Genomic DNA, 23,481 nt, shown 5'->3' with positions numbered 1-23,481 from the left:
GTTGTTCTAATGCAGTCCACTGCCATCAGTGAATTTCAGAGAGGGAGGAATTGAATGTTTGTGGATATGGTGCCAATCAAGTGAGCTGCTTTGTCCTGGATGGTATCAAACTTTTTGAGTGTTGTTGGAGCTGCAAAAGCCTGGCAAGTAGGAATATTTCATCACATGTCTGGCTTGTACTTTGTAGATAGTGGACAGGCTTTGGGGAGAAAGGGGTTACTCGTTACAGGATTCCCACCCTCTGACTTGCTCTTGTGGCCACAGTATTAATATCAAGATTAGAGCGGTGCTGGAAAAGCCCAGCAGGTCAAGCAGCATCCGAGGAGCAGGAAAATCAACATTTCGGGCAAAAGCCCTTCATCAGGAATGAGGCTGGGAGCCTCTGGCATGGAGAGATAAATGGGAGGGGGATGGGGCACAGTATTTATATTGCTAGTCCAGTTTAGTTTCTGGTAACCTCTGGAATAGTGATATGGAGGATTTAGCGATGATAATGACATGGAATGTCAAGGAGCAATGGTTAGATTCTTTCTACTAACTTTAAAATTTTCAGATGTGGAAACTGTGGTTTGCTGATAAGACATGTTCACAAAGATGGAACATGCATTTACATAGTGCCTTCTATATAATACCATAAGTAAAAGGAACAGGAGTAGACCATGCACCCCTTAAGGAAAAGGCAGCAAGAATTTTACTCAGCATCTAACCTGTTCTGTGCTTGCTCTCTGGATGAAGAGGTAGTGGGTTTAGGAACTTGAGCATGAAGTTTCAACTGACATTCACAGTGCAGTGTTGAGCAAATACTTCACTGACTGTGTCTTTCCCCTCTGCTTTCTCGGGTGGAAGTAAAAGATCTAACCAGGCTATTCAAAAGAGAGTAATGCAAATTCCCCTCATCTCCTAATATTGATTGCTTCAATTATGTCACTAAAACAGAAGTTTGTAAAGATGAACAATCACATTTGTTCTTTGTGGGAATGTGCAGTGTGTATGTTTTCTGCCACAATTCCAACATCAACAAAATAGTACTTACTTAACTATGAAGGGCTTTGTTGAGAGTCATGATTTGGAGATGCCGGTATTGGACTGGGTTACAAAGTTAAAAATCACACAACACCAGGTTTTAGACCAACAGGTTTAATTGGAAGCACACTAGCTTTCAGAGCACTGCTCCTTCATCACCTGATGCACCTGATTTTGTACAAAATCCCATGCAAGGACTGCACAAAACATAACATAGGACAAACAGGAAGACAGCTAATGATCCGCATCCATGAACACCAACTAGCCACAAAATGACATGACCAGCTATCCCTAGTAGCCACAAACTCTGATGACAAGTAACATGAGTTTGACTGGGACAACACTACTATTATAGGACAAGCCAAACAGAGAACAGCCAGGGAATTGCTAGAGGCATGGCACTCATCCACAGATTCAATCAATAAGCACATCGACCTGGACCCAATATACCGGCCACTGCAGCGGACAGCTGGAACTGACAACCAGAAGCGGCAGATACAAATCACTATAAATGCCGGAGGAAACATCACAGAAGCGCTTCACAGGAGGCTCCCAAGCACTGAGGATGTCATCTAGACAGGGGACGAAACGTCTGCAACACAAATTCCCAGCTCGGTGATCAGAACCACAACAACGAGCACCCGAGCTACAAATCTTCTCCCAAACTTTGAATTCTCAATTCTGACCTCCAGCATTTGCAGACCTCACTGTTTCCAATGAATGACTTTGGCCCATCCTTGGATCATAAAGGTGAGTATTTTCAAGACAGGGATTAACAGACTTTGACAGTAAGGAATTGCGAAATATAAGAACAGGGTTTGAAAGTAGTGGTGGAATTGAGATAGATGATCAGCCACATTCTTCACGAACTGACAAAGTAAACGTAGAGCCAAGGTCTCCCCTTGTGGGACAATCTAGAATGAGAGGCCTAACCTTTAGGTTAAGATGTGACAAATTTAAAACAGAAAGCCAGCAGGATACTGAGTATAGTTCTCTCTACCTATCCCATTAAATAGTCCCAAGGCAGGCAAGAACATAAGACCTAGGAGTAGGAGGAGGTAATTCAGTTCTCAAGCGTCTCTCACTATTTAATATGATCATGGCTGATCTCATCTTGGTCTCAACTCCACTTTTTTGTCCGCTCCTCAAAGTCTTTTAACCCTTTAAAAATCAATTTCTTCCTTCAATTTATTCAGTATCCCAGTGTCTACTGCACTCTGGGGCGGTGAACTCCAGATTCATGATCATTGGAGAGAAGTAATTCCTCTCATCTCTGTTTTAAATCTGCCACCATTGAGTCATAGAGATGTACAGCATGGAAACAGACCTTCGGTCCAACCTATCCACGCCGACCAGATATCCTAACCTAATCTAGTCCCATTTGCCAGCACTTGGCCTATATCCCTGTAAACCCTTTCCTATCATATACCCATCCAGATGCCTTTTAAATGTTGTAATTTTACCAACCTCCACCACTTCCTCTGACAGGTCATTCCATACACGCACCACTCTCTGTATGAAAACGTTGTCCCTTAGGTCCCTTTTATATCTTTCCCCACTCACCCTAGACCTATGCCCACTCGTTCTGGACTCCCCCACGCCAGTGAAAATACCTTGTTATTTATCCTATCCATTCCACCACTTATCCTAAACTATTCCTTCTCTTTTAGATTGCCGCACAAGGGAAACAGCAGCAATACATCTACTTTGTCAATCTCCTTTAGCATCTTATGTACTTCAATTTGATTTTCTCTCAACCTACCAGCAAATATAGGCCTAAGCTCTCCATATTAGACAGTACATATTAGATCAGGAACATATAGCTGAGACAGCAGTGGAAACAGGTCTGACTGGATGTATACTTAAAGAGAAAAATGTGGCAGTGCTATGGGAAATGAGCAAAGAAAGTAGAACTAATTGAATGGCTTTTTCATCAAGTCAACACCATCACTGTGGGCTGAATGGCCTTCTTCCACACGGTACGATTCTATGATTCTACCTGCTAGATTGTGTCAGTTTAGGTGGCCACATTGTTGCACTATTTGACAGCTGGATTCTATGAACAGGGCAGCACGGAGAAGCCATTTTAATCCCTCTAATCTATTCCATCATCCAATTAGACCATGCTGACCTGTATTTGACACTTAAAATCATAGAATCGTACAATGCAGAAGATGACTTTTGACACATCAAATCTGTACCGCCAAAAATAGACTACTACCTACACCTGTCCCACTTAACCTTAGCATCTACCCACCTCAGATTGTAACCCTGATAATTGGATTAGATATTTCCATTGATCTTCCTTTGACCACTTTGTTTGGGGAAGAGTTAAAAATTTCCATTACCTTTTGTGTGAAAAAGTGCCTTGTGAGATTACCCCAAATGGCCCGGCTCTAATTTTAAAGCTAAATGTTCTTGTAGAGGACTCCCTTCTGGGAGTCTCTATTTGCCCCAATCAACTCACTCAAGCATCTTAAACAGCTCAAGTAGATCATCCCTTAATCTGCTCTACTGAATAGAATACTAGGTTCATCTTTGAACATATAATTTAACCCTTTTAATCCCAGAATACTATAAAGATTCAGAGATATTCCTGATTACATTTCTGCTGTAGCATATTCTGGAGCTCGCATCCTGGTGCCTTCCCGCAGTCTCTGGCAGAATTCCTCATTAATCTGGACTCCGGGATAGGGAGAGACACCTGAAAGAAAACAAGAGGTCAGTAACATAATGGGAGGCTCACTGTTTTATCCAAGTCCTGTGCAGTAATTTCTGCTCACCCAGAGAAAAGATCTCCCATAGGAGGACCCCAAATGACCACACATCACTCTGAGTGGTGTAGACTTTATCGAAAATACTCTCAGGAGCCATCCACTTGAGCGGGAGTCTAGCCTGTAATAAAACGTAAAAAATCAGACGTTATAATGCTTTGGTTGATATTTTAAATTTGCTAAACTCCACTAACGTGATTTACCAAAACTCGATTATGAAAAGTATAAACGCTCCCAGGGCAAATATAACATGGATTACATCCAGAGTAAAGTTCTTTCTGCACTGTCCTCCCAGGACAGAAAAGGCACAGGTTAGATTCAGAGTGAAGCACTTGTGCCTGCCTTAGGATATGGTTCTTGCTGGCATGATTGGCATTTATTTACCATCACTAGTTGCCCTGAACAGGTGGTGATGGACCTGCTTGAACTGCTGGTGATTTAATAACCTGAATCCCTGGCTAAACTACACAAAGTAATTGAGAATCAATTTTATTGCCTGTCAGAATGGATAAGGTTTCTTCCCTAAAGTAAAAGTTGGGTTTGCTTTGAGTTGAATAGGAACGAGTTAAATTTGTTTTCTAAACCAACAATCCCAAAGCTTCATGTTCAGTTTCATGAGATCACCTTTTTAATTCACATATATTAAAAAAATCTAATTCTCCAACGCTGTAGTGAGATTTGAACTCAGATTCTCTTGATTATTTATAGATATTCTAACTGATCCTCCAAGTTGCCATCTACTATTCTGGTAGTTGTATGATAATCAGAACAGCAATGTCAATCATTTAGTCTACGCCAGGCTCAGACAACAGACAAGGAAAATCTCCAGTGGTGGAGGTCATTGAAAAACAGAGTCCCAAAGTGACCTGTTTCCCCAAACACAATACACGTACATTACATAGGAGAAGGAAGAGGCCATTCAGCTCTGTCAGCATGTTCTGTCACATAACTGAATCACTGTTGGTCTGTATCATAACCACATTTACCCATCTTTGATTTGTAACCCTCGGTGCCTTTCTGTGTATGTGGCACTCTCACCTTCAAAGGGATTTTAATCATGTCTCATGCCAAGACATCACTATGTGCCAAGAGGAGGAGGAAAGCCCCTTGGTATTACCATAATAGGATGGGAATCCATGTTATTAGTATTCTTCTGCACCTCAGAGGCTGCCTGGCCCTGTCAATGACTTTACTCAATAAATATTTAACCAACTCACTCAGGGCAACCTTTCTTTAAAAGGAAGTGTAATTGTTATTCTTATGCACCTTTTATACAAATTCTCACTAAAAAAAATCTTAACAGTCAAAGTTAAAAATCTATATTGAAGCCCCAATATTGTTGTTGGGAGGAAACTTCTATCCCGAGGAGTGTGTCTCATTGGCAGCTCTAACTCCAATGTCCATAATGATGTCATACAAGTAGGAGGAGGTCATTCAATTTAATCATAATCCTTTCTATATTTTAACTCCAGTTTTGTTCCCTAGTCCTTATATAACTCCAGGCCGAGCTACTTACATTCCCTTTTCGCACGTAATCGGGATCCTTGTAGATGTCTCTGGCCAGGCCGAAATCGCAGATCTTCACCACGTTGTTTTCAGACAGGAGAATGTTGCGAGCTGCCAAGTCTCTGTGAATACACTGAACACAGGTTCCAGTCACTCAGCATGCAGCGAGCTACAGAGATTGAATTTTGCCCAGCCTGCCAGGTGGGGACAGTGGGGGGGACAGGAAGGGAGGATGAGGAGGATGCTTGCTCAGGGCAAGAACCTGCATTCAGAGTCTTTTTACCTGGGGAGGCTGTTGCACTGTCCCAATTTGTCTGCCAACAACCTTGCTGTGAAAAATTAAAACACTATGGAGGAGGCCAGGAAAGGGATCGATTGTACAGGCTGGGGATCTTTACTCCAGAAAAGAGGTCAAGAGATGACCCAATGTTAATCCTTTTAAGATTATGATGGGGTTTGATAGAGCAGACACAAAGAAAATGGTTCCACTTATGGAAATGCAAAAATAGAGGCCATAAGTGTCAGACAATTGCCATTAGAGTCATACAGTCATACAAACCCTTTGGTCCAACCAGTCCATGCTGACCATAATCCCAAACTAATCTAGTCTGACTTGCCTGCTCCTGGCCCATATACTTCCAAATCTTTTATATTCCTGTGCATCGTTACTGTGCCCACATCCATCACTTCCAAGTTCATTCCACATGTGAACCACCCTCTATGTTGAAAATGTGCACCTCATGTTTTTTTTAAATCCAATAGGAGTTACAGGAGAAACATCTTTACTCAGAGAGTGGTGAGAATGTGGAATACACCAGCACAAGGAGCAGTTGAGGGAGAAAGGAATAAAATGAATACACTGAAGATTGGAGGTGACTTCATTGCCATGGAGTGCAGTGGAGGCTGGGACGTTGGGTGTCTTCAAGGCAGAGATTGATAAATTTTTGATCTTGCAAAGAATTAAGGGCTACGGGGAGAGGGCGGGTAAGTGGCTTTGAAATGCCCATCAGCCATGATTGAATGGGGGGTGGACTCGATGGGCCGAATGGCCTTAATTCCACTCCTATGTCTTATGAACTTGTGTCAAGCATAAACATTGGATCTGCTGGGTGAAACGGCTCACTGCCTTACAATTTTAAAGTGTGTTCATTACTCAAGCTTTTCAGCCTGATGTAGCTTTGTTTACTCAACTTTGCTCCAAGTCATTGATTGTGAACATCCATCAAAGAGTAGTGCAATGAAGGCAACAACGGAAAGCAAACAAGGTTTGGATTCTTCAGCACAGGGAGATGACCACTCTGCTGGATATTAAAATCACTTCCCTCTTTGGGGCAAGGTCACGGTGAGGTGAAATTCTGAGTTGCTTCACTGCTCACTTGACGAACAGTCTAGGATCCCATTGCCAAGTGGGAGCTCAGTTGTGTAGCAGAGCAGAGTCCAGTAGATGGCAGTGTCTCTGGTGAGTCAGTGAGGAGAGCTAAAGGGGCTTCCAATACTTGTAGGACTTGGACAAGACCAATGTTAGTAGGTATTGAAGGTAAGTATTCCATCACACTCCTGACTTCTGCCTTTTAGTTGGTGGACAGACTTTGGGAAGTTGGGAGATAGTTATTCTCTCAAAGTAGATGGTCTCAGACAGAGGCAGTACTTTCAAATTATTGCTGTCCTGAATGAACAATATTCTTCAACAAAAGCAAGTCAGATAGGCTGGAATAATTTCCCGCTCTGTATCTTTGTGTTTTCTACAACTAACAGTAGGGGGCAATGAAAGGTTATGTAAAAGTCTCTTCTCTGACTAAGCAAGTCAAACCACTAAGAAATTTGCAAATGCACACAACAGAGAGAAGAAAGGAAGGAATGATGGAAAGATTATGTTCAGTGCCTTTCATGGCCTCAAGGCATTTGAAAGTGCTAGACAGCCAATTAAACAGTTTTTGGTGAGAAGATCACTTGTAAAATGCCCCAAATAAAATCGATATTTGCTAGAAGAATGAGACCCGGCAGCACTGAGCTATACTGCTGGCTGCTGACTGTTCCTGCTCCTGATTACTTCTTTGTGAACCCTGCAGGAAGGGAATTGTGTATTAATGTTGTCACTGAGCACCTGCAATTATTCCTATAGCCTAATACTCAAATCATACAATATTAAAGCACAGTAGTATCTGGAGACCATTTGCCCATTCTGTCCATGCTGACTCATTGGTATTCTCTCTCTCTGCTCTTTCCCCATACACCTCAATCTTTCTGCAAGTATTTTTCTCACTTCCTTTGGAAATAGCTACAGGTCAGTGTAGCTGAAAACGTGTTGCTGGAAAAGCGCAGCAGGTCAGGCGGTATTCAGGAATCCTGAAGAAGGGCTCATGCTTGAAACGTCGATTCTCCTGCTCTTTGGATGCTGCCTGACCTGCTACGCTTTTCCAGCAACACATTTTCAGCTCTGATCTCCAGCATCTGCAGTCCTCACTTTCTCCTCACAGATCAGTGTAGGCCAGGTAAGGTACCTGGGTGAAGTAACAGAACCTGGTCAATGTCCATAGAACCACGCTGACATCAGCGACAAATTTGGAAACCTCACCTTTCTAGATGCCAGGAACTCCATCCCACGAGCAACTTGGAAGCTGTAGCAGATAAGGTCCACTAAGGTCAGAGGGCATTGCCAGAGGTCGTCAACTGTTAGAGGGAAAATAGAAGGTCTTGTCTTTATTTAGGCACATCCAGGAAGTTCAAGTCCGGAAGGCCTAGGTCACAATGCTGAACACTGCCCAGCTCACACGGAAACAATATGGTTCTCTATTACAACACTGAGTTATCAATCTTACAAACCACCTTGCCACCTTCTCCTCATTCCCCTCAACCCCACTTCTTGGCCACCTCTCCATATCCCACAACCCCACTCTCTCCCCATAATCCTCAAGCCCATATCCCCACTTTCCTCTACTCCGCTTCCTGAATTCCTTCTCGTATCCTTCAACCCAGTATCTCGACCTTCTTTCTGTCTTCCTCAATCCCCCTTACCCAGGTTAAATTAATAGACTAGTAATCCAGAGACCCAGAGTAATAAATACTGAGTCCAACCACCCCCCACCCTCCTTAGCCGCTGGAATAATTCAAAGTCAAATTTACCTCTGAAAGAAAATACTTGTCTTATTATTACTGACCAGGAATCTGTTATTGCAAAAACCATCTGGTTCATTATTACTGTTCAGGGGAGGAAATCTATTATCCTGACGCACACAGTCTGGCCCACCTGAAACTTCAGATTCACACCAACGTGGATTATTCTTAACTTCCCACTGGAAAGGCCTAGCAACCTACTTGCTTGTAAGTGACTCACCAGCACTTACACAACAGTAATTAGGATATGAAATAAATGTTAGCCTTGCCAACTACCCACATTATCCCCATGTTCCTCAAACACCTCTTCATCAGAAACAAATCCAATTGTCACTTCATTCTGATTATCTCTCGGCCTGGTTACTTGACCACCCATTGGTTTGGAAAGTATTCTCAATTTCTCCATTTTCATGAATTTTGGATTTGAGCCTTTCATGATAAGGAATGGTATCCCTGGGTAAGTCTTCGTTTAATTCACCTTCAAAGTTTTTGAATGCAATTCTAATGCTTGATCATTTGAAACAGAGTCAGTGATTCTCACCTTCCACCAGCTCCTCAGGATGACAAAGGATTTTCTCCACAGCTGTTCGTTTACAGATTGCATTCTCACTGGGACATGCCTGACTCCTGTTGTCCAGTCCTTTCACTACTTCCACCATTGAGATCACCTGATTCCTCATTTTTGGAGCACGGTCCTGCAGCACAACAGTAACTTAGTCACACCTAGGGAGCTCTGGAACAGAGAGTCCCTTCACACTGTACCATCAAACGTTCCTGGGATTAGGATTAGGAACATGAGGAGACAAAACAGACCATTCAGCCCCTCAATCCTGTTCTTCTACTGAATTAGAACATGGTTGATTCATACCTCAGCTTTGCTCCATATTCCTCAAAAAGGGGGAATAGCAGTAAGGTCACTGGACTATGAATCCAGAGGCCCAGGTTCAGGCTGTGGGGACATGGGTCCCGCTGCAGCTGGTGGGATTTACACTTGGTTGATGAATCTGGAATTATAAGCTAGTTTCAGTAACGATGACCATGAAATCATTGTTAATGATTGTAAAGGCCATCTGGTACACTAATGTCCATTAGAGGTGGGGTATCTGTTGTCCTTACATGGTTGTCTTACTCCAGTGATTACAACGGTTCTCCAAAATGCTTGAGCAAACTTATTCAGCTCAAGAACTGGAGAAATAATTCTGGCTTTGTCAATGATGCCCTAAATTACACAAGAGAGTAAAGGCAAAAGAAAATACCATTGCCTAATGGAGGATGGGAGATCCAAGAAAGCTAAGGGGTTTTGGGGTCTTGGTCGAGGATAAAGATGAGGACTGGAAATTGGGCTTTTATTGTCAGTGATGTTACAGGGAGATGGAGGGGAGAGCATGTGTAGTAACATTACCCTATACGGGATAAAATCTTCACGTTTGCTCCTCAAATAATTCGAAAGGTTTCCATATTTGCAGTATTCGACAATCACCATCAAAGGACCTGAAACGGTACAGAGTAAGGTGGTGTCAATGTCACCCACAATTCTGCAGTTTGCTTCTCAATCCTAGCATAATTTTGACAAATTTAGACATTTTAGGAGCTAAAAAGGATGATAAGAAGAACAGCTCATGAGTCTATTCCAAAACTCAGTGAGATCATGCATGACCTGTGGCCTGACTCCTGAACCCTGATTGAAATTGAGTAACAGAAATCTATTAATCTCAATTCTAAAAGTAACAATTCATCTCGCATCAACTGCTGCCTGCAGAAACTGCAACCACCTGTTGTCTGTAGACATGTTTCCTAATTTGACCCCTGAGATAGAACATAGAACAGTATAGCACAGGAACAGGCCTTTCGGCCCATGATGTTAGCCAAACATGATGCCAAGTTAAACAAACTCCTTGTGCCTGTTCTTGGTCGATACACCTCCATTCCTTGCATATTCACGTGTTTACCTAAAAGTCCCTTAAGCTCCCCCTATCGTATCTGCCTCCACCACCACTCCTGGCAGTGTGTTCCAGATTCCTACTGCTCTCTGTGTTTAAAAAAAAACTTGTCCTTCACACCTCCTTTGAGATTTCCCCCTCTCATCTGAAATGCATGCCCCCTAGTAGCAGACATTTTAATTCTGGGAAAAAGATTAGATTCCAACCAGTCCACACCGCCCCTCCAAACAGTAACCCATCCAGACCCATTTCCCTCTAGCATACCTAAACTATGAGCAATTTAGAATGGGCAATTCACCTGACCTGCACATCTTTGTGACAGTGGGAGGAAACCGGAGCACCTGGAGGAAACCCACGCAGACACTTGGAGAATGTGCAAACTCCACACAGACAGTAACCCGAGGTTGGAATCGAACCTGGGACTATGACACAGCAGTGCTAACTTTTTGATTCTTCATCATAGAGCCCCCAACTAACAGATATGATTCATCTTAATTAACCATGTCTGTTCATCTTAATATATTGAAAACTCTGAACAAATCACTGTTTTAAATTTTTAAATGTTAGTCAAAATAATCCTAGTTTGCATCCATCCTTGCAAATTTAACCCTTGGAGTTTAGATATCATTCAGGTAACTTTATGTCATACACCATTAAAGGCCGCAATATCCTTCCCTGATGAAAACATTTTCATCACATGAATAGGTTTCAATGGAATGTTGTGGTATGAAGCAAAATTTAAATGAATATATGCTATTATTCCAGGTTCTCATCAGAAAAGGAAGCAAAGTTTTGATCTAGCTCACCAGAATTGGAAGGCATTAAATAATTTGTGAAGAAGTTGGATATAACTGGATCACACAGCCATTCATTACTAATAACAAACCTCTGTTCAAATAAGATTCAATGTGAAGTCCAACAAACAATGATTATTGACTCCCTGAGAATAATTAGTAGATGCATTTAAAAGGACAGGATGTATCTTGAAACCTCACCCATCATTAGCTGATGCTGTCAACCAGTTCTCACAATCCCAAGGCGTAGATGGACAATCCATGATTAATTAGAAATGTTAAAGATAGCATCAAACTTAAAGAAAAAGCATATCATTGTGAAAGAGGATTGGACAGAATAAAACAAACAGCGAAGAAATACCAAAAATAAGGTGAGAAAAAATAAAGTATGAGAAAAAGCAAGTCAAAAGTATAAAAACAATTAGTCAGTGTTTCTAAAAACATTCAAAGAAGAAGTGAATAAACAAAATGAGCAGCAGTCCTATAGAAGTGAGATTGGAGAATTAATAATGGAAAATAGGGGAGAATAAATTGAACAGGTACTTTGCAGGAGTCTTAATTAGGGGAGAAAGTGAGGTCTGCAGATGCTGGAGATCAGAGCTGGAAATGTGTTGCTGGAAAAGCGCAGCAGGTCAGGCAGCATCCAAGGAACAGGAAATTCGACGTTTCAGGCATAAGCCTGAAGAAGGGCTTATGCCCGAAACGTCGAATTTCCTGTTCCTTGGATGCTGCCTGACCTGCTGCGCTTTTCCAGCAACACACTTTCAGCTATGAGTCTTAATAATAATGGATATAATTAACATCTCAGAAGCAGTGTTAACTCAGGAGATGGGAGGAAGGGAAAAAAATCAGGATAACTACCAGAGAAGTGGTACTGAGCAAACTGTTGAAGATGTGGGCTGACAATGACTATTATGCCCAACATCCTGGTAAATCTTTTCTGAACCCTCTCCAGTTTAATAATATCGTTCATCTAACAGGGTGAAAGCTGTTGACACAGTACTCCAGAAGAGGCTTCACCAAAGTTCCGTACAACCTCAACCTGACGTACCACCTCCTACACTCAGTGGTCTGAGCAATGATACTTTTGACAATAATCCTGACATTATAGAAACACTGGTCGATTGTTTTACACAGTGAGTGTTTGGAAGGGTGCTTGGTCTTGCTGTGTGACATTAAATAATTCACTTCTCCATCAGTAAAATCACACACCCAATCTCTCTCTTGCACACACGCACACACACATTTGCAGAAATGCAAACTCCCACTTTCTTGCAAGCAAGCAATCAAGTGGTGGGTTAAAAAGAGCAGGCCAATTATCCACTGAGAACACAATACCACACAATTTTCCGTACTCACTGGTATTAACCTGATGAGGATTTGAGGCAGAAGGGATGGTAGATGATTATTGACAGTGAAGGAGCTGGGGGGCAAAGGTGAGGGTGGTGGCGAAAGACCTGAGTCTTAGTGGAGGGTGGGAGTCACAGTGAGAGACTTGTAACAGCACTACAGAAGCTGTTTCGTTCATGGAGTTTTTCAAGTACTTTTCCCCAGGGTTTTTCAAGACAGAACTGTGGCATAGTTAGGCTAAACCCATGATTTAAAGCAAAAACAGAATGTTGAAGAACCAGAGCAAGTCTGGCAGCATCTGTAGAGGACAAAACAGAGTTCTAGTCCCGTGACCTTTTGTCAGAACTCAGGTACTTCTGGACTGTTCACAGGTAATGTGAGAAAGCATTTTTCACACGTAAAAATCTGGAACTCTCTTCCTCAAAAATTGTGAAGTTAATGGAAAATCTGGTGCCATATTGGGTGTAAAATTATGATGCAATCATCAACTAAACCAGGCCAGTTGGTAATGTGCTGATGAATTTGGATTAATTTTTCTATGTTGAAATTACAGGGAATGCCTGATTTATTATACCAAGTACAACAAGCATTTATATAACAGCTTTAATGTCATAAAATAGCCCAAGGCACTTGACAGGAGCATTAATCAAACAGATTTGGCATAAGGTGACATTACGGCAGGTGCCCGAAAACCCAATATCTAAGTAACAGGAAGTGTCTTAAAGATGAAGAGTGGGATAGCGAGGCAGAGAGGTCCAGGGAAGCAATTTCAGAATTTTTGCCTTGGGAGTCCAAGGCATGGCCAAGTGATTAAAATCAGGGACATGCAAGATGTCAGAATTATAGGAGCACAGATAGCTCAGAGCTTGTAGCATTATTTCTGAAATGGAGGAGGTGGCAAGAGGAATCTAAGAACATCTGAGAATTAAAAAACGCATGTGTTGCTGGACTGGAAGCTAATGTGGATCAGTAAGCCCAGCCTGATTGTTAACAGGGCAGGGATAAACAATGTGAAGAAATGCAGATGGGTATATGTCACGCCCCCATTGACAGGGCACACACGCTAACACAATGGCTCCTCATGTCACTGCTTACCATTTGCTTTGGTGCAGGCTCCCAGGAGATTGACAACGTTGAGGTGGTTTCCAATGTGAATGAGAATCTTCAGTTCTGACATCAATGCCTTGTGCTCATTTGCTGTGGCTCCATCTAGACAACAGAGAGTTCATATCCGTATTAACCTGAAAATGTACCAGCACTACCCTCCACAGAGAATTTCGCCCTACTGCTTCCCACTCTGCTATTTATCATGCTATGTTCAGTCTATGATCAATACTGTGGTCATGAGATTACTGGGAATTCTGTGGTAAGTAACTCACCTCCTAAATATTAACTCCACAAAGTCTATTCACCACCTACAAGGAATAAGTCAGGAGTGTGATGAAATACTCCACATTTGTCTGGACGATCATAATTCCAATAACATACAAGAGGCTGGGCACTATCTAGGTCCAAGCAGCCTACTTGACTGGCACCACATCCACCACCTAGAACACTCACTCCCTCCACCACTGTGTTAGCAGCATTGTGTACCATCTACAAGATGCAATCCAGGAACTCGGCAAGGCTCCTTGCCAGCACCTTCCAAATATGCAACCTCTACCACCCAGAAGGACAAGGACAGCAGATTCATGGTGTGATGAAACTGCTCCTTTAACAGGGTTGTGCTGTCCTTGGCTTTTTCCAGAGAAGTCATAAACAACACAGATTCTGAAAAATCTGAAGGTGAAGGATCTTTTAGGGCCAATTTGATAACAGCTACCGGATACTGCCTCAGGTAGAAGGTTTTCGAGTTTTAAACAAGCAACAATTGTACAATGAAAGGGAGTGGTCAGTTCTCCCAGCTCAGCTTTTCTCTGATTTGGTTTATATTTAGCAATAACGTGAAGAAAGGCTGCTGGATCCACAGAAGCAGGTCCATGCTGGTACTCTCTCTCTGACTTCAATCCTGTAAGACCTTGTGTTTGATTTTTCCTTTCGTGCCAAGGGGTGGTTATGGGAACTGTTGCAAGTATTTGAAACAGCATCATGGGTCTGTTGGGTTTTCAGATAGGATAAGTTATTCAGTATTCTGTTTTCGTTATTTGTGTTTCATTTAGTAATCTTGTAAATAAATTCTGTTTTGTTTAAAACAAAGTGGTTTGACCAGCTGCATCCTTCCTGGAATGTTCACTTACACCTGATAAAACAATGAGCAGAGTTAGGGTCTGGGCTACCTCCTTGAAACGTTTTGAAGGGTCTGGTCTGGTCCATAACACGGGGACTATCACCACCTGCAAATTCTCCTCCTAGCCACACATCATGGTGACTTGGAAATGTACTGCCACTTCTTCACTGTCACTGTATCAAAACATGAGCCTTCCCAAACAGAACTGTGTGTCTGTACACCATGTGGAGTACAGTCATTATTGAAGGTGACTTCCAAAGACAGTTTTTGATGGACAATGTATGCTGACCTAGGCTCTGACACCCAAACTCTGAGAATAAGGATAGAAAATAGAACTCCCAGTAGTATTTATCTATATAAATTCAGATTCCAATTCTGCAAATATGAAATTCTATTCACCAGCTGTTCCTTTTTGAGCAAAGGTGAAGACCTGTCTTTCCCACACACTGGATTAATTCATCCAGCCATTAAAGGCAGTGGAAAGTCTACTCTCTGCTATTTCTATTTGACTGGGTTGGCACAGTTGCTCAGTGGTTACTACTGCTGCCTCACAGTGCCAGACACCCAGGTTCGATTCCAGTCTCGGGTGACTGTCTGTGTGAAGTTTGCACATTCTCCCCGTGTCTGTGTGAGTTTCCTCTGGCTGCTCTAGTTTCCTCCCATAGTGCAAAGATGTGCAGGTTAGATTGAATGGCCATGGGAGATTATCCATAATGTCCAGCGATGTGCAGGCTAGGTAGATTAGCCACAGGAAGCGCAGGGTCACAGAGCTAGGGTAGGGGAGTGGGTCTGGGTGGGATGCTGTTTGGAGGGATGGTGTAGAATGGTTAGGGTGAATGGCCTGCTTCCACACTATAGGGATTCTATAGTGAACGTGTTAAAATGTTAACAATGGTCTCTAAAAATTATTTACATTCAAGGTGTGGATGTCATTAGCAAGACCTGCAATTATTACCCATCCTTCACTGCTAGCGGGGAAGTTGGAAGTGCAGGAAATCTGAAACAAACACAGAATACTGGAGAAGCTGAAGGGGTTGGGCAGCATCTGTGGAGAGAAATAGAGTAAACATTTTCAGTGTGGTGCAACTTCTTCAGATTGTTTCTCTCTCGACAGATGCTGCAAGACCTGCTGATCTTCTCCAGTATTTGCTGTGTTTGTTTTAGATATAAATGTAAGAGGCTTGTGAAGTAACTTCAGAGAGTGTTGACTCAGATTGGGGAAAGGCAGCAGGATTCCTTCCTTAAAGATCATTCGCTGGCAGGTGGGGTTGAGAGATGTGGGGAAAAGGTGGATAAGCGGATTTGAGCAATATGTTGAGGAGCTGGGTAGATACAGTTGAGGGGTTAGAATATTGCGTGCAATTCTGGTCTCCTTCCTATCAGAAGGATGTTGTGAAACTTTGAAAGCGTTCTGAAAAGGTTTACAAGGATATTGTCAGGGTTGGAGGATTTGAGCTATAGGGAGACGCTGAATAGACTGGGGCTGTTTTCCCTGGAGTGTCAAAGGCTGAGGGGTAACCTTATAGAGGTTTAAAATCATGAGGTGCAGGGATAGGATAAATAGACAAGGTCTTTGTCCTGGGGTGGGGAGTCCAGAACTAGAGGGCATAGGTTTAGGGTGAAAGGGGAAAGATAAAAAAGGGACCTAAGGGGAAACCTTTTCACACAGAGGGTGGTACGTGTATGGAATGAGATGCCAGAAGAAGTGGTGGAGGCTGGTACAATTACAACATTTAAAAGGCATTTGGATGAGTATACAAATAGGAAAGATTTAGAGGGATTTGGGCCAAATACTGGAAAATGGGCCTAGATTGGGTTGGGATATCTGGTCGGCATGGACAAGTTAGACCAAAAGATCTGTTTCTGTACATCTCTATAACTCTGTGACATGGTGAAGTTTTGTGTTTCTTGCACAATAACACCCAGTTACCTCTGCACTGCAATTTTTGAAATTGCTCTCCATTTAATTAACAGCCTGTCTTTTGATACTAGCTATCAAAGTACGTAACTTCACTCTTTCCTTCATTATATTCCATCTAGAGTCATAGAATCATAGAGTCATACAGCATGGAAGGAGACCCTTTGGTCCAACTCATCCGTGTCTACCAAGGTCCTCTAGCAGAGATATTTGTATCATCGACAGTCATGGAGGAGATGTCAGAAGACTGAAAAGCAGCTAATGTTGTGCCTTTGTTTAAGAAAGGGTGCAAGGAAAAGTCAGAAGTTACAGCCTGGTGAGTCTGACATTAATGGTGGGTAAGTTGTTGGCGGAGTTTCTGAGAGACTGCATCTACTTGCATTTGGAAAGTCAAGGACTGATTAGAGATAGTCAGCATGGCTTTGTGTGTTGGAAATTATGTTTGACAAACTTGTTGAGTTTTTTGAAGAGGTGACCAAGAAGATAAATGAAGACAGAGAGGCAGATGTTGTCCACATGGACTTTAGCCAGACCTTCAACAAGGTTCCACATGGTAGACTGGTTAGTAAGGGTAGTTCACATGGGATCCAGGGACAGCTAGCCAACTGGATTCAAAAGTGGCTTGACAGTAGGAGACAGAGGGTGGTGGTAGAGGGTTGTAGTTCAGACTGGAGGCCTGTGACCAGTGGTGTGCCACAAGGGATCCACTATTTGTCATTTACATTTGAGATTTGAATGAGAATATAGGAGGCATGGTTAGTAAGTTTGTGAATGACATCAAAATTGGTGTTATAGTGGACAGTGAAGAAGGTTGGTAAAGAATACAATCGAATCTTGATTAACTGGGCCAATGGTCCTTGACTCTGGTACCAGGGAGGCAACAAACCATCCTGGAATTTCACCTGCAGCTACAGAAATGCCTGTATGTGCCCCTGACTAGAGAGTCCTCTATGACAATTATTTGTTTGTACTTTGCCGTATCTTACTCCACCCATTCGTGGTGCCAAAGACCTGGCTGCTGCTGCTGCTATTTTCCACTGAGAGGTTCATCCCAACAGCATCCAAAACAGTAGACTTATTTGAATGGATGATAACCAAAGTCAAAAAGAATGGTGCTGGAAAAGCACAGCAGGTCAGGTAGCATCCAAGGTGCATGGGAGTCGATGTTTTGAGCATCAGGATAGCCAAGGAGACTCCTGCACTATCTGCCTATCTCTCCTGGTGGTCATCCAGCCACGTGACTGTATCTGTGGTCTGTCCACTTCCCTGAAGCTACTATCTATCTGACAAGGTTTTGCCCAGTCACGTAACCTGTCTATATCCCTTTGCAGACACTTTGTGTCATCCTCACTAATTCCCTTCCCTTTTTTTTTGTGCCATCTGCCAATTAGGTTCTCGTACAACCACTTGCCTCATCTAAGTCATCAATATATATTGTGAATAATTATGGCTCCTGAACTGATCCCTGCAGCACTCCAGCAGTTATAGGTTACCATCCTGAAAATACATCCCTTATCCCCACTCTCTGTCTTCTTTCATGAGCCAATCTTCTATCCATGCTAACATACTGTTTCCAACACCATGTTAAATAGCCTAATGTGACACCTTCACAAACGTCTTCCAAAAATTCAAATGTATGACATCCATTACTTCCCCTTTAGAATCCCTACAGTATGGAATCAGGCCATTTGGTCCATCAAGTCCACACTGACCATCTGAAGAGCTAACCCACCCAGCCAACACAACATTTGACACTATGGGCAATTTACCATCGCCAATCCACCTGACCGGCTCATCCTTGGATTGTAGGAAAGAACCAAAACACCAGGAAGAAACCCCACACAGACACAGGGAGAACGTGCAAACTCCACACAGACAGTTGCCCAAGGGTGGAATCGAACCCAGGTCCCTGGTGCTGTGAGGCAGCAGTGCTAACCACTGAGCCACCAAATTACCTATCCTGCTTGTTACCTCCTCAAAGAATTCTAATAAATTTGTCAGGAGTGATTTTCCCTTCATGAAGCCATGCCGACTCTGCTTGATCACATTCTGTATTCTAAATGCACTGCTCTTACAATCTTTATAAATGGGCTCTAACATTTTCTCAATAACAGACATCAAGCTAACTGGCCTTCAATTATCTCTTATTGTCTCCATCCCTTTTTAACAAAAGATGTTAAATTGGCAGTTTTTGAATCCTCTGGGACTTCTCCAGAATCTAAGTATTCTTGGAAGATTAAGGGTGTTCACTATCTCTGTGGCTACCTCCTTTAATGTTGGAGGATGAAGCTCATTTGTGACTGGAATCAATTCTTGCTAAGCTCTTATGAAATATCAGCTGAAATGTCTGTCACCGATTTTCCCCTTAGTCTGTTTTCTCCCACTTTAAATAACTCTCTCTTCACACCTCTTAAGTGCTTGCTTTTAAAGTTAAGGATACTGGCTTGAGATTTGATTTGCTGTCCTGCAAACTAAATTTTAAATTCTATCATTGTGTGAAGACTACATCCTGCAGATCATTAACTCTCAGATTTCTTAGTGACCACACCTCATTATACTTTCCTAGATCTAAGGTAGCCTGTTGCCAGATAGATTCTGCAATGCAGTGCTCTAAGAAATCCCTGATGCACCCCACAAATCCATCTTCCATGTTACCCTTGCTCATTTGGGTGGCATGGGTGGCTCAGTGGTTTGTACTGTTGTCTCACAGTGCCAGGAACCTGGGTTCAATTCCCACCTCGGGCGACTCTCTGTGTGGAGTTTGCACATTCTCCCCATGTCTCCTCTGATGCTCTGGTTTCCTCCCACAATCCAAGGATGTGCAGGTTAGGTGAATTAGCTATGCTAAATTGCCCATAATGCTCATGGATGTGCAGGTTGGGTGCATTAGTCTGAGGTAAATGTGGAGTAGTAGGGAAATTGGTCTGGGTGGGTTATTCTTCGGAGGGTCAGTGTGGACTTGTTGAGCTGAAGGTCCTGCTTCCACACTGTAGGGATTCTATCTGAGTTATCAAATTTGCTTTAGCTCGAGTTCTGTGACATACTAATGTCCAGTGACATTACCATCATTTCACCGTCTTCCCCAACAGAAGTATCCTCAGAAGTCTGCCCTACTTGTGAAGTGCAGTCTTACCTTTCAACATTTTCACAGCTACGGTCTTACAGCTGCTGCTTTTGTCAATGCCGAAAGCGGAGGCTTCCACAACTTTTCCAAATGCCCCATGACCCAGAGTTTTGCCTAAAAGCACACAGCGGGAATCGAGGATTTAGCGGCATGTTAATTACGTAAAAACAACTTGTCTGCAGGAGCTGAGAGGACCTCACCAAGCCGTAGCCTATCCCGGGGGAACTCCCACTTGCTGGAATCATAGGGCAGGTACTCGCACTGCTCATCCAATGGGATCTCATCTGGATCCATGATTATCGACAAGTATCCGGTTTTGATATCAGCTGGACTAGTCTGGAACAGAGACCATCACATTAGATTCTTAGCTGTTACAAAGCACAAGAAATTTCTTCTCCTCCAGCATTGAAGTTGCTGATAAAGATTTGGAGGTCCGGCTCTCCCAACATCACCGTGAGATTAACCACAGAATGTAGGGCAGCTTTTGCACCTTGGGATCATCACATGCATTAACATGGAATTTCTGCGTAATTATGCACAGCAGAATCCCAGGGCAGTGACCAGGAACAAGGATCTCTGTAAGGTGGAAGTAAATCTTTAACTCATGTGCAACCTGAGAGGTTTCACTGCTTCTGTATTCTTTTATGGGGATGTGGATATCACGGGTGGGCCATCATGTGTTGTTGCCCGTTCCTAATTACCCTTGAATCAAGTGGCCTGCTGGTCCATTTCATAGAGCCATTGAGAGTTAACCATGTTATTGTAATTCTGAAGTCACCTCCAGGCAGGACCAGGTAGACGTGGCCTAGTGAATTTGATAGCCTTTTACCAATAATCAGGCACACAAGGTGCAAATTCCAGATTTTATTAACTACATTCCCCCAACTGCTACAGTGGGATTTGAATCCTTGTTGCCAGAGTGTTAACCTGAGCCTCTAGATTACTGGCTCAGTAACATTACCAGTAGGCCACCATCCACCACCCTGGGAGGGTTCAAGCCCGGCTCCAAACACTCCTACTGACTGGAGACTGGACTCAGGTCTCCATAAACTGGCTATCATACAGTGAGGGTTGGCAATTGGACAGAGTCGATTGCTAGCCCAGGGATAGTGGTTCTGTCTTCGAGTGAGAACAGTAGGGTTCGGACTCCACTGCATTCAGCCCAATATAGTGGCTCTGAATATTGGGTTAACATCCAGTAAGAGCATTCATGGCTAATAGGTACAGGTGGTTTCCCCCTCCTCCATGGTTAGTGTTTAAGGTCATGGTTTCACTGAAGTGTCTGTAATGTTGATGAATGGTGTTCAAAGAGATTATTTCCTTGACTGAATCGAGAGAGGTTACGAGAGCCTAAGCTGTTGATATGAAAGCATTCTTGTTTGAATTTCTGCTCATTATTACACTCCTAAGCTTAGCATGAGACCAAATGCTGAATCATCGCTCGCTAGAGTCTGCTGTCATGTGATCTCTTACATCACAAATGACGTGAGCTGCCAATTAGCATATTTGACTATTAACCCTTTAACCTCAGCTGAAGGACAAAGGAGGGAAACACCAGGGAATTCCTCCCATTCATTTGAGATCTGGCCTGACAGCAGAACAGAGCAGGTGGGATATGTTAATCTAGTGAAGAATCTGGCAGATTATAGGAACAGATGGTTTGGAATCAGTTGAACTGTAAAGCCACAATTAAATAGTTAGTGAACCTTATGGCACATTGTTCATAATAAACAGTGGCATTGTGAAAACATCCAGCCTACAGCAGCAATCTGAACTTCTGCAATCTGAAGAATGATAGACTTTTCGACAGGTTTCCCCATCACCCACATTCAGGAGGTTCAGGGTGGTTGGTGCTGTCACATGGAGGGACAGAGGTGACTGCCATGGGAGGTGTTTGGGTAACTTGAGATAAAATCAAGATTCCTTCTTCACAAAACAATTAATGTTTCAATTCAATAATTTGTCATCACTCTGCTTCTCTCTCCACAGATGCTGCCAAACTCACTGAGATTTCTACTGCATTCTGTTCTTACTCCAGATATCCAGAGTCCGGAATGCTGGTTCAGATAGGTCAGGAAGTAGATATGGATCTTAAAAGTTTTGAGCTTGACCTTGTATCAGCTGTAGCTCAGTGGATGATGTTCTTATTTCTGAACTGGGAGGTCATGCATTCGAGTTCCAATTCAGAAACATGAGCACAAAATCCAGGATAACACCTTCAGCGCAGCACTGTCAGTGGGTCAGTACTGAGGGAGTGCTGCACTGTCAGAGGGTCAGTACTGAGGGAGTGCTGCACTGTCAGAGGATCAGTGCTGAAGGTGTGTTGCACTGTCAGAGGGTCAGTACTGAGGGAGTGCTGCACTGTCAGAGGACCAGTACTGAGGGTGTGCTGCACTGTCAGAGGGTTAGTACTGAGGGAGTGCTGCACTGTCAGAGAGTCAGTACTGAGGGTGTGCTGCACTGTCAGAGGGTAAATACTGAGGGTGTGCTGCACTGTCAGAGGGTCAGTATTGAGGAAGTGCTGCACTGTCAGAGGGCCAGTGCTGAGGGAGTGCTGCACAGTCAGAGAGTCAGTACTAAGGGAGTGCCGCATGGTCAGACGGTCAGTACTAAGGGAGTGCTGCACTGTCAGAGGATCAGTACTGAAGGTGTGCTGCACTGTCAGAGGGTCAGTACTGAGGGTGTGCTGCACTGTCAGAGGGCCAGTACTGAGGGTGTGCTGCACTGTCAGAGGACCAGTACTAAGGGTGTGCTGCACTGTCAGAGGGTTGGTACTGAGGGAGTGCTGCACTGTCAGAGAGTCAGTACTGAGGGTGTGCTGCACTGTCAGAGGGTAAATACTGAGGGTATGCTGCACTGTCAGAGGGTCAGTATTGAGGGAGTGCTGCACTGTCAGAGGGCCAGTGCTGAGGGAGTGCTGCACAGTCAGAGAGTCAGTACTGAGGGAATGCCGCACTCTCGGAGGGGCAGTACTGAGGAAGTGCCGCACTGTCACTGAAAGGTGTTGGGAAGGTGGTACTGGGGGTCACTATATTGCCATGTTAATGTTTTCAGTACAATACTGACTAAGCCCGACACTGTCAGAATGGGATTATCTGTCCTGATAAAGAGATTGTCTGGTCATCTATCACTTACTGTTGTGGGATTTTGCTGTTTGCAAAATGGCTAACAGGTTTGCTGCACTCTAACCCAGATCACACGCCAAAGAGTAGTTTGCTGATTTGAATGTTTGCACTGTCATGAGAATTTCTTAACTGATAGGAGGAAAAGCAGGAGAGGAGAATATGGAAGGGAGGAGTCTCACTGCTGTGAGGAGAGACTGATTGATGGTGTGGTTGGTAGGGGGATGAGTTCCCTGGTTTGAGGGGGTGAGCTCTTGCTGCAGTTCAGGAGTTTTGGCAAACTGTCTGAAGGCTCTGGAGATGATACATTGAGTCAAAAATTACGACAATAATAAAAGAGAAACCCACTGAATAACTTACCCCCAAGAATCTTACCCGCTTGACATTACAAAAGATAAGGATGAGAAGTACCCAGAAGAAGACTGCAATAACTCCAGTTCCAACCAGGATCACAACTTCGATATTTGATTTATCATCACCTCCTGTTTAAAATGGGAAAGGATCATGTTAGAATGGAGAGTTTCTTTGAAGCTTCTTTCTGTTGAAAATTGAAACCATTGCAAGTCCCAATAGCTGTTTATGTCACCTA

The 23,481-nt window shown here is 43.2% G+C and overlaps 1 protein-coding gene across 1 annotated transcript in view; it reads right to left on the bottom strand.

The window, feature by feature from the left end:
- Positions 1–23,481, bottom strand: part of flt4 (fms related receptor tyrosine kinase 4) — a 237,547-nt gene that overhangs the window by 14,367 nt on the left and 199,699 nt on the right. Inside the window, exons 16-25 of the mRNA XM_060837385.1 lie at positions 23,253–23,374; positions 19,971–20,106; positions 19,780–19,884; positions 13,597–13,710; positions 9,820–9,908; positions 8,959–9,112; positions 7,879–7,973; positions 5,314–5,436; positions 3,807–3,918; positions 3,628–3,727 (exon numbers count right to left, since the gene is read on the bottom strand). Of these exons, the coding sequence (XP_060693368.1) occupies positions 3,628–3,727; positions 3,807–3,918; positions 5,314–5,436; positions 7,879–7,973; positions 8,959–9,112; positions 9,820–9,908; positions 13,597–13,710; positions 19,780–19,884; positions 19,971–20,106; positions 23,253–23,374 (1,150 nt within the window). The remainder of the gene's footprint in view (positions 1–3,627; positions 3,728–3,806; positions 3,919–5,313; positions 5,437–7,878; positions 7,974–8,958; positions 9,113–9,819; positions 9,909–13,596; positions 13,711–19,779; positions 19,885–19,970; positions 20,107–23,252; positions 23,375–23,481) is intronic.

This window comes from Hemiscyllium ocellatum, chromosome 16, assembly GCF_020745735.1.
Source record: "Hemiscyllium ocellatum isolate sHemOce1 chromosome 16, sHemOce1.pat.X.cur, whole genome shotgun sequence".
Classification (NCBI taxonomy): Eukaryota; Metazoa; Chordata; class Chondrichthyes; order Orectolobiformes; family Hemiscylliidae; genus Hemiscyllium; species Hemiscyllium ocellatum.
The sequence above is the reverse complement of the archived record's forward strand: the minus strand, read 5'-3'. Positions and strand labels throughout refer to the sequence as shown.